The sequence below is a fragment of the Halichoerus grypus genome, chromosome 5, assembly GCF_964656455.1.
Source record: "Halichoerus grypus chromosome 5, mHalGry1.hap1.1, whole genome shotgun sequence".
Lineage (NCBI taxonomy): Eukaryota > Metazoa > Chordata > Mammalia > Carnivora > Phocidae > Halichoerus > Halichoerus grypus.
In genome coordinates, this window is record NC_135716.1 from 146,176,594 (window position 1) to 146,188,862 (window position 12,269).

The following is a 12,269-nucleotide window of genomic DNA, read 5'->3' on the forward strand; positions in this document are numbered from 1 at the left end:
TGCAGCATTTGAGTGAGGTATAAACAAACTTTATGTTAAGCTATTGAATTTGGGGAATTAATTTGTTACCAATACATTACTAGTCTATCCTTCAATTTCACTATAATACATTATTACACACACGAACATATATATACACACATATATTTAGCACATACATATCTACATTGAGATCACTGGCTAGATCTGAAATCTTATTAAAAGGATCTAGAGGTTATAGTCACTTTCTGTCAGATAAATTCAAATAAAGTGGATACAGGAACCTCTTAAAGTCCCTTAGAGATCTACCTGACTAGCAATTAATAGTGCAAGAAAGTATATGATGCTTTGGAACCACATCAATCTCAACCATATCACCATATCAATTAAATATTTCCTGTGAAAGTAACAGCCATGCCAATAAAAGACAGCCTAAGAACAGTCTAGGGTGAGTGAACAGTTAGGACCAGGTAAATAAATAGCCTGGAGTCAAGGGAAGAACTCTAAGTGGCACCTCTGGAGACTCATACTATAGATACAGCTTGGGCTGCTAGCCAGTCACCCTTAACATTAGAACTAAAGTATTTTTTTTAAGGGAACACTGCTTTCTAGTGGATTCTGCAGACTTATTCATGGTTAAAGAGTTAAAATCGGGGCGCCTGGGTGGCTCAGTTGTTAAGCGTCTGCCTTCGCTCAGGTCATGATCCCAGGGTCCTGGGATCGAGTCCCACATCAGGCTCCCTCCTCGGCGGGAAGCCTGCTCTCCCTCTCCCACTCCTGCTGCTTGTGTTCCTGCTCTCACTCTCTCTGTCAAATAAATAAATAAAATCTTTAAAAAAAAAAAAGTTAAAATCAAGAAAAACCTTTACCTGTCACAGTGGACAAAAATGACTATATATTAGGAACTCCATTATTCTAGAGCTATACTGTCCAAACCAGTAGTCACTAGCCACACACAACTACTGAGCACTTGAAATACAGATAGTCCAAACTGAGGTATGCTGTAAGTGTAAAATATACAACAGATTTTGAAGATTTAGTACAAAAAATGTAAAATATCTCATTAATAACTTTCATATTGACTACATGTTAAATGGTATTTTGGATATATTGGGTTGAATAAAATTATGAATTAGTTTCACCAGTTTCTACTTTTAAAATGTGGCCACTGGTAAATTTAAAATTATATATGTGGGGGTACCTGGGTGGCTCAGTCAGTTAAGCGTCTGCCTTCAGCTCAGGTCATAATCCCAGGGTCCTGGGATCGAGCCCTGTGTTGGGCTCCCTGCTCAGTGGGGGGCCTGCTTCTCCCTCTCCTCCTCCCCCTGCTTATGCTCTCTCTCTCCCTCTGTCAAATAAATAAATAAAATCTTAAAAAAATAATAAAATAAAATTACATACGTGCCTCACATTTGTGGCTCATGTTATATTTCTATTGGGCAGTGCGGTTCTAGAGATAGTCTTAAAATTCTATTTCAGGGGAGTACATTTCATGGTAAGGTTCCAGCCATTGAACAGTTATTAAACAATTATTATATGTCAAACACTATCAAATGTGTATACAAAGAAAATTAAGACATGCCCCTATACTCAAAGAATTCAAAATTCCACGGAGTGAAAGTCTCAAACAATGTAACAAAATGAGATCTATGTTATATCAGAGTCAAGTACAAAGTACCATGGAAACAAAGAAAAAGAAGCAACCCATCATTCCTGAAGATCTAGAAAGATTCAACAGCAGAGGTAATCTTTGAGTAAGTCCTTCGAAGATGAAGGAAAAATTCAAGGATGGAGAAAGAAGGGTTGTATTAAAGGAAGAATCAATAGCATAAACAAAGCCTTAGCATACATATATCGAATCATGCTGTACACCTGAAACTAATATGTTATATGTCAATTTTATCTCCATTTTAAAATGCCCCCCCAAAAGGCCTCAGAGATGTAAAAGCACAACACATAGTTAGAAAATGGCAAGTAGTTCTACATTGCTTGAACGTGAGAAACAGGCAGAGCTATAAGATGTTTCCCTGATAAAGAGGGGAAGAACATTAGTAAAGACCTAGATATGACTGAGAACATGATGCAATCCCGGAGATTTAAGCATGCAAGTGGGGAGAGGCAAGAAATGAGGTGGGAAGGTAAGTTAGGGCTAGATAACGCTGAAAGATAAAGGGAAGAAAAGCAGATCAGCCAGGGACCTTGGGACCCAAAAAATGATATGGTGAGGTTCCTGAGTTTTTTTCTTGCTCCATATATCCCAGACTTAAAATTGAAGAAGTTGGTAACCCAGAAATGCTGACAAGCGGAGACAAAAAAAAAAAAAAAACCAGCTCCAAAAAAAATCATCTCACTGTAGCTAAAGAACCAGGAAAAAAGTTTAGCAAGACAGAAAACTTTTAGACAAGAACTACTTTACTTCAGCCAAACACCACAGAAAAGACTGTGGTCCCACCCTCCCCCACACCAGCAAATGCCATGAGGGGAGCCTAGACTTTTACCCTTGCTAGCTGTAACTAGTTGCTCCCATCTCCCCACAGGGAGGTGTTAGAGAAGTCTGAGTAGGGAGCCAGGATATTCATCCATGTTGGGCGGTAAGATCCACTCTTTCCCCTATGATGGCAATGGATACCATGTGGGGAGCCTGGACTTTCACATCCATTTGGCAGTAATGAGGTGCTCCTCCCTTTTCCTACTGGGGTGGTCTCAAACAAAGCCTGATGAAGAATCAAGACTTTCACTACTGCCCAACAGTAATGAGGCCACCTCACCCCAACATGGTGTCAGTGGAGGCCAACTGGGGAGAGAAATGAGGTACTCACACCCCTCTCAGCTAGGGAGATATCAACAGAATCCTAGTGGGGAACCAAAATGCCATTCCCTGCATAACAATGATGAGAAGTCCCATATCTTGGGTGTCAACAGAAGTCAAGTGGGAACCAGAACATTTACCCCAATCTGGCAATAACAAGGCAGGGCCTCTACCTTCCCCTGCTGGAGTGGTGTCAGAGACACAAACCAAAACAGAAAAGTCTCCTAATATCCTAAATGTCCAGATCTCAATAAAAAATCACTCGTCATACCAAGGATGAAAAAAAAAAATCTATAGATGTCAACACTGAGATAACAGAAAATGTTAAAATTATTTGACAGATTTTATTTTTTGAAGATTTTATTTATTTATTTGTCAGAGAGAGAGAGAGAACAAGCAGGGGGAGCAGTAGAGGGAGAGGAAGAAGCGGGCTCCCCGCTCAGTGGAGAGCCTGATGTGGGGCTCGATCCCAGCACCCTGGGATCATGACCTGAGCCAAAGGTAGACACTTAACCGACTGAGCCACCCAGGCGTCCCTATTTGACAGATTTTAAAGAAGCCATCATAAAAATGCACGTGAGCAATTATAAACATGCTCAAAAGCAATAAAAAATAGAAAGCCTCAGCAAAGAAATAGAAAATATAAAGAACCAAATGGGGCGCCTGGGTGGCTCAGTCAGTTAAGTGTCTGCCTTTGGCTCAGGTCATGATCTTTGGGTCCTGGGATTGAGCCCTGTGCCGGGCTCCCTGCTCATCGAGTCTGCTTGTCCCTTTCCCTCTGCCCCTTCCCCACCCCCACTCATGCTCTCTCAGGTAAATAAATAAAATCTTAAAAAAAAAAAAAAAAAAAGAAGAACCAACTAGAAATCTTAGAACTGAAAAAAAAATAATGGTTGGGCTCAACAACAGAATGGAAGGAACAAGAGAATCAGTGAACTAAAAGATAAAACAATAGAAAATACCCAAATTTAAATAACAGGAAAGAAAAATAGACTGAAGAAAAAAAAAAAACTGAACAGAGCTATTTGTGTCACTGAAGTCCCAGGAGAAGAGAAAGAGGGCAAGGCTGAAAAAATACTTGAAGAAATAATGGCTACCTATCAGAATGACTCAAACAGTAATAATAGCAAATGCTGGCAAGTTGTGGAGAAACTGGATCAGTCATATATTACTGGTAGAAATATAAAATGGGACTGTGACTCTGGAAAACAGTTTGGCAATTTCTTAAAACCTAAACACGCAACTACCATACAATCCTGCAATAGCATTCCTGGGAATTTATCCCAGAGAAATGAAGACATATGTTAAAACAAAACCTTCAAATGAATGATTACAGCATTATAAGATTCATAATATATTATATTATATTCATAACAGCTAAAAACTGGAAATTTAGATGTCCTTCAGTGGATGAATGTTTACACAAACTGATATACTCTGAAACATGGGCTACTCAGCAATAAAAAAGAATGGACTGATAAACACAACAATCTGGATGAATCTCCTCAGAATTATACGGAGTTAAAAAAGCCAACTCCAAAAGGTTACATACTGAATGGTTCCATTTATATAATATTCTTGAAATGTCAAAATTACAAAAATGGTTGCCGGGGATTATGGAGAGGGAAGGGGCAGGAGAGAAGTGAAGGTGGCTGTAAAAAGACAACATGAAGGATCTTTGTGGAGACAGAAATCTTGACCATACGTCAACATCCTGGTTGTACTATGGTTTTACAAGACACTATCACTGGAGAAAGAGGACCTCATCTAAATTATTTATTACAACTCCACGTGAATCAACAATTATCTAAAAATACAAAGTTTAGCGGGACACCTGCCTGACTCAGTTGGTAGAGTGTGTGACTCCTGATCATGGGGTCATGAGTTTGAGCCCCATGTTAGGCATAGAGAATACTTGAAACAAACAAACACACAAAAAAGTCTTTGGAGGCACCTGGCGACTCTTGATCTCAGGGTTTTAAGTTCGAGCCCCACGTTGGGTGTAGAGATTAGTTAAAACTAGTATCTTGGGGTACCTGGCTGGCTCAGACAGTGGAGCATGCAGGTCTTAATCTCTGGGTCATGAGTTCAGGCCCCATGTTGGGTTTGGAGATTGCTTAAATAAATAAACTAAAAAAAAAAAAAATCTTGGGGTACCTGGGTGGCTCAGTCAGTTAAGTGTCTGCCTTCTGCTCAGGTCATGATCCCAGGGTCCTGGGATGCAGCCCCGTGTCGGGCTCCCTGCTCACTGGGGAGCCTGCTTCTCCCGCTCCTCCCCACTCTTGCTCTCTCTCTCTATCTCTGTCGTTATTTCTGTCTCCCTTTCTCAAATGGATGGATAAAATCTTAAAAAAAAAATCTTTAGAGGTGCATGGGTGGCTCATTGGTTAAGTGTCCGACTCTGATCTCAGCTCAGGTCTTGATCTCAGGGTCGTGATTTCAAGCCCCGCGTTGGGCTTCATGCTGGGCATGGAGCCTACTTTTGAAAAAATCTTTAAAAGCAAACCAACAAATACATAAAACCAGGTTTAATTAAAAAAAAAAAAGATCACTCTGAGGAAAATTGAAGGCGTGCTGACATGGAGTTAAGGTAATTCCATCTGATGACTTCAATTTTCTTGCTCAGAGTAAATGGTAGAAAGTCTGAGAAGAGCAAAGAATATCTGAAACAATTATTAGGAGCACTGAGTAGCTGATCAGGGAAATGCTCAAAAACTCCTGGGTAGTGCTGAGAGGCCCCATCTTTATATTACTGACTTGACTCTTCACCATTCAGGTCTCAGCCTAGTTCCTGCCTCCCCAGAGAAGCGATCTCTGACCATGCAATCTAAAGTAGATGCCTTCTCTTTTTATTCTCTATGACAGAATTGTGTTTTTTCCCTCAGAGAACTGATCACAAGTTGTAATTCCATATATGTTTGTTTGCTCCTTAACTACAGTTAAGAAAGAAATAAGTCCCATTGAATTATATGATCCGTGAGAGCAAGATTCCTGTGTTCATTATTGTACACTCAATACCTAACGCAATGCCTGGCACACAACAGGTGTTTGATAATTTTCTTCTTCTCTGGTTCTTCCTTCCCATACATTTTACTTCTACTGGGCCTCTTCTGAACCCACTAGTAACTCCTTTCACACATACATTAAGGATCTTCTGCTAAGGACCCTTGTACAAACGAAAAATGGAAACAGATCCTGAGTTAGGACCAATGTTTTCCTGTTCACACCACAAAATATATTTACACATTTTAAAAAAGATTTTATTTATTTGACAGGGAGAGAGAGAGAGAGACAGCACACAAGCAGGGGAAGTGGCAGGCAGAAGGAGAGGGAGAAGCAGACTCCCTGCTGAGCAGGGAGCCCAAAGCGGGGCTGGATCCCAGGACCCTGGGATCACGATCTGAGCCAAAGGCAGACACTTAACTGACTAAATCACTCCAGTGCCCCTATTTACACATATTTTTTAATGTTAGTTTTGTCTTTTACAGATGAAACTTTAGACTCTTCAGTTAATTAAGACTCATTTTAATCTTATAGTGACTATCACAGTGCATTACAAAATTTGCTCTCAAATTTTGATATCATACACATACATGTAGTAAAACAGGTTACTCCTGGCCTCTCTGGGTCATTCTACATTAAGTAAATGTTTCTAGTGACTAAGTTTAAGTCTCTACATTTAAGAGTAATAAAATTAAAAGAGCAAAGAATTTTAAAAAGAGCATGAGATCTAGATATCAATCCTATGTTAAAATCCTGGTTTCAACATTTGCTATTTGACACTAGACAAATTATTCCACAAGTCTAAGATTCCTTATCTGTAAAAGGAAGACTCCTTATCTGTAAAAGGTAAGATTCTTTATGTGGGGTGCCTAGGTGGCTCAGATGGTTAAGTGTCTGCCTTCGGCTCAGGGCATGATCCCAGGGTCCTGGGATGAGTCCTGCATCGGGCTCCCTGCTCAGTGCAGAGCCTGCTTCTCCCTCTCCCTCTGCCATTTCCTCTGCTTGTGCTCTCTGGCTCTGTCTATCTCTCTGTCAAATAAATAAATAAAATCTTAAAAAAAAAAAAAAGATTCTTTATCTGTTGTGTGCCAGGCACTATGTTAGGTATTGAATAATTTTATTTCCCTCACAGGGACTGCTGTGAAGATTAAATAATATATATAAAAATCATTTTGTAAACTGAAAGCACTACACAAATGTCATTACTATATCTGAAGGAAATCTTTCTAGGTTATCTTCCCCTTCTTTCAAAAATAAACATACTGAAGAATCACCTATCTTTTTTCCATGACCAATAATTGTACTTGCTACAATGTATTTAAGCTAAATCTTCCTTTACTGTCATACTATCCACCTGGGTTGTTAGTCCGCAGCCTGTGCCCTTCAGATTATTAATTCTTAATTTGTTATGGTTAAAGAACCAAGGTAATTAGAACCATGTACATTTAAGAATATGCTGCAGGTTATCTACACTGATGTGGGTGCTATCTAGATATATCTGCGGGAGGAGGTAAGCTTAGTATCCTCCTACGCTATCATCTTTCTCAGTACTCCCATTTAAGAATATGCTCTAAATGAGGGTTCCTCAAGGGCTTTTTTTTTTTTTAATTTACTAGAGAGAGAGAGAGAGAGAGAGAGAGCAAGACAGAGAGAGAGCACGAGCAGGGAGCAGAGGAAGAGGGAGAAGCAGACTTCCTGCTGAGCAGGGAGCCAGATGTGGGGCTCAATCCCAGGACCCCAAGATCATGACCTGAGCAGAAGGCAGACATTTAACCGACTGAGCTACCCAGGCATCCCAAAGGCTTCTTTCAAGGACTAAAGTACAGAAGCCTAAATGCAAGGATTTTGCGCCAAAGCATTTTTTATTTCTTTCTGGTTTAGGCTATAGACAGCTGAGGTGACCAGCAATGTGACCTCCAGAGAAGTGGGGTACCGCTCGGGGAATATAAGTCCTCAGTCACCTAGAAAGTCTAGTTGACTGTTCAAGGATGCAATCCATTATGTTTCAAAAGGTATTACTCTTTTTTTTTTCCCCCAAAAGGCATTACTCTTTTCAATTTAATCCCAAAACAGAAGGCTAAACATGTCAAGATGCATCAATTTAGATTAGGTACACAATATAACACAGAGGCATTACATTAGATGGCAAATATCTTATTCTGATTCCTAGCTCTTAAACACACATTTCTTGGAAAACTTTTAGCACCATGACACAGAACAAGCAATGATTATGACAAGAGAATCAAAGATCCCAGTAAGTAAAACTCTTTAGCATCGGGCTTATTTTAATAAAAACTACTACCAATACCATTACTCCTTTGAATTGGGAAAATAAGAAAAAAATTTGAATGTAAATAAGTTAAGATTTTCTAAAATCATTATGTTATTAGAAAAAATGATATTATAAATTCTAAGTGTTCATAGAACTTTTTTCCATTTTATTATGAAAATGTTCAAATACACAGAAAAATTGATGGAACAACTTTTTAAAATTGTGACAAGAATTGGCAGTATGTTCTTTTGCATATTGTCAGTAGTATCTACTCTTTTTTGTTTTTCAATTTTTTATATTTTAATTATTATCTATCTTAATCTACATCTGACAAATTCATAAGTTGAATTTCAAACTTGTCATGTAACATATAACACAGCCTAGAAATACTGTAAGGCTTTTTTTCACAGATTGCTTTTTTAATTTTTATTTTTACTACTGAAGTATAATTGACATACACTGTTATATTAGCTTCAGGTAAGTACTATCTACTCTTGTCTCTCTTTTTTTTTTTTTTTTTTTTTTACTCTTGTCTCTTTTGCAAAGAGATTAATTCAGAACAGTTTTTGGGGAATGAGGCAGGAAATAACATTGGGGTAATACAAATGGGGACAGCAAGTTATTTCTCTGACCCTCAGTTTCCTCATCTTGAAAAGAAGAGGTAGAAAACACATTCTGATGACACTACTCTGGAGGTTAATTTTTAGTTACACTTACTTAAAAACTACTTCCATTATTTTACCCATATAAAGGTATGGTTTACCCATTTGCCACAGAGCTAGCATATAATAACAAGTATCTAATAAATGTTAGCTGCTATTATTAGCTATCAGTATAGTTCAAAAAGAATCTATATAATAACAAGTATCTAATAAATGTTAGCTGCTATTATTAGCTATCAGTAGTTATAGTTCAAAAAGAATCTATATAATAACAAGTATCTAATAAATGTTAGCTGCTATTATTAGCTATCAGTAGTTACAGTTCAAAAAGAATCTGGCAAATTAAGACTTTATTTATTTATTTTTTTAAAGATTTTATTTATTTATTTGACAGAGAGAGACACAGCCAGAGAGGGAACACAAGCAGGGGGAGTGGGAGAGGGAGAAGCAGGCCCCCCGCGGAGCAGAGAGCCCAATGCGGGGCTCGATCCCAGGACCCCGGGACCACGACCCGAGCCGAAGGCAGACGCCCAACAACTGAGCCACCCAGGCGCCCCAAATTAAGACTGTAGTTAACATTTACTTTTTTTTTTTAACATTTACTTTTTTGATTTATAAGATTAGTTATATGTATATATATTTAAATTGAATATGTTAGGCATAGTCATTAAATTGAGACCAGAAAGAAATGAAAGCACTGACATAACCTCTTAAATTATTGTGCAGCTTTGTAAGGGACCTTTAACTTTACCATATGTAGCACCTATTGATATTAACCCAGTTCCTTTGGCAGGCTGAATTCAAAGAGACTACAGACTTGAGCAACTTAGTGAAAACCAAGGAATTCAAACATCTTCTTCCAAAATTATTCCAAAATGCCTCAATTATACCCTTATTTCTCCCACCCTTCCTTGGAATGCATTATCTGCATTCATACTTTATATATATATAAAGCCACAGCAAAAGTGTACAGCATTATCTGGCATCTAGGAACAGGAATATCTCTAATGTGGATGTAGGAAGATTGTGTGGCAGTGAAAACAGCACAGATTTGGAATCAGACAGACTTTCATTTGAACTAGGACTCTACCATTTACCAGCATTATGAGCTTTAACAACTTACTTCTCTGAATCAGTTTCCTTATCTGTATACGAATGGGATAATAATGGTTATTTTATAGGGTTTTTGAGAAAATTCAAGGAAAACATAAAATGCCTGGCATGTAACAATCAGTAAATGATATTATTATTGTCACATATTCATTCTATTTTATAGTTGTGGACAAATTATATTTCCTACTTGAAAGAGTTTATAAACCAGAAATTAAAAAGGCATTATGTATTTCAACTTAAAACTTAATCAGAAACAACAAAAATCCTCTACATAAACAGAATTCCACAGATAAGACTTTCCCAATTTATTTTCAAAATCTGTTTTTGAAAACAGAAGTATTAAATTAGCTATGCTTTCCCAATTCAAAGATCAAAAGCAGAAACTCGTTTTTCCATAATTTATTTATTTTTCCCACTGCCAAATGAAGATGTAAGGTATTTTATACCAGCAAACTTCTAATATTTGATTTTTTTTTTTTTTAAAGATTTTATTTATTTATTTGACAGAGAGATAGAGAGCCAAGTAGGCAGAGTGGCAGGCAGAGGGAGAGGGAGAAGCAGGCTCTCCGCCAAGCAGGGAGCTGGACATGGGGCTCGATCCCAGGACCCCAGGATCATGACCCGAGCCGAAGGCAGCCGCTTAACCGACTGAGCCACCCAGGCGCCCCTATACCAGCAAACTTCTAAATGGATATTTTGAAAGATAAGTTATTTTTGCCATGGGAAAGGCAAAAAAAAAAAAAAGAAGAAGAAGAAAGAAAAAAAGCAATTTTCCTAGATTGGAAAAGAAAAATGCTTATTCCAAATTACATAGTAAGTATCAGAACAGGCAAAAATAAATGAATTCCTTTTCCTGGAATCAGACTCATCTGGCCTTTTCTAAGAAAATAATTAAATGGCCACAGCAGCACTTCAAAATCCAATGCCAATTAACAGCACATAATTCTTATTTCCTCTGCTTATTTTTTTTTTACCATGAAAAGCCATGGTCTGAAGCAGTCGATCAGCCACCTCCTGTGGGAATACTCCAGGTTCCTGTAGACACAACGTTCCATCTTGTCTTGCTGAACAGAACTTCTCAAGGTGAGTAGTCAGGAAATTCAAGCAGATATCAAGTAAGGAATAGGGAGATGCTTCCTCCTTGGAGCCCAGGAAAAAACATAAAGGGAACACAAAAGCCAACAAGTTAGTTTCCAGAAAAGGAGAAAACAAAACATTCATTTACACATTCAACAAGTATTTTTACTCAGTGTCTACCATATGCTAGATACTGTGTTAGGCAGTGGGAATATAATAGGTAACCCATGTTCTCAAGAAGAAGAGAAACATTTAAACAAGTATTTACATAAAGTACATTACATACAATATTAGAGGTCATACTGAGTAGTATGTAAGTACAAGCAGGGTGCCCTAATCAGTCAAGGATGGTCAGGGAAGACCTCAGAGGTATAGCAGATTAATCTCCCTAAATTACTACCCATGACGCTCCCCTGCTCAAACCTTCCACAGACTTCCATGGGCCTGAAGACAAAAAATAAAATTCTTAGATTGTTAGACTGATGCCTGAGTTCTTTCAAAATCTAGACCAAATTTACTCTCAAACTTATCTCTCATAAAATCCCCATCCCAATCTGATAATTCAAATATGATGAATTTGTTTGGGCAAAAGAATTTGCTATAGGTGTTAACATCCTCAAAATAGAAAAAGGTTAACCCTGCTATTCCAGTCTGAGGAATAAAGAACTAATCAAATAAGCACAAAGATTTAAGTGTAAGGGTTTTAACTATAGAAACAAATACTGTAAATGTCCCCAATAATAATATAATTAAAATATAATTATAGTAGCTGTCATCCATTAGGTGCTTTCTTTATGATTGTGCTGAGTATCTTACATGAATTATCCACTAGTTCGGTGATGCCTTTGTTAATTTCCCAAGGCAGAATTTTACTCTCAGCACCTGACAAATTAAATTGCACATAACAACAGCTATTAGGTACTGAATGACAGCTATGTGGTACTAGGCACTAATCTAGCTTCTTTATATATACTTGCAATCTTCAAAAGTTTGTTTTGAACAAGGCAGATAAACAGGCTCAGAGGGGTGCCTGGGTGGCTCAATCCATTAAGCCTCTGCCTTCAGCTTGGGTCATGATCCCTGGGTCCTGGGATGGAGCCCCACTTCGGGATCCCTGCTTAGCAGGGAGCCTGCTTCTGCTTCTCCCTCCCCTCTGCTGCTCCCACTGCTTGTGCTCTCTCGCTCTGTGAAATAAATAAATAAAATCTTAAAAACAAAACAAAACTGCGGCTCAGAAAAAATAATTTACATGTCAAAGATAAACAGCCAGCAGATGGCAGAGCAAGAATAAAAATTAAAACAGCTATTTTTCGGGGTGCCTGGGTGGCTCAGTCGGTTAAGCGTCTGCCTTCGG

General features: G+C 38.2%; 1 protein-coding gene across 2 annotated transcripts in view; it reads right to left on the minus strand.

Annotated features, from left to right (window-relative positions):
* ZYG11B (zyg-11 family member B, cell cycle regulator) overlaps positions 1-12,269 on the minus strand; it is a 71,801-nt gene that overhangs the window by 40,517 nt on the left and 19,015 nt on the right. For both annotated transcript variants that reach the window (XM_036101406.2, XM_036101405.2), the window contains one exon: positions 10,813-10,978. In XM_036101406.2, coding sequence (XP_035957299.1) covers positions 10,813-10,978 — 166 coding nt within the window. The remainder of the gene's footprint in view (positions 1-10,812; positions 10,979-12,269) is intronic.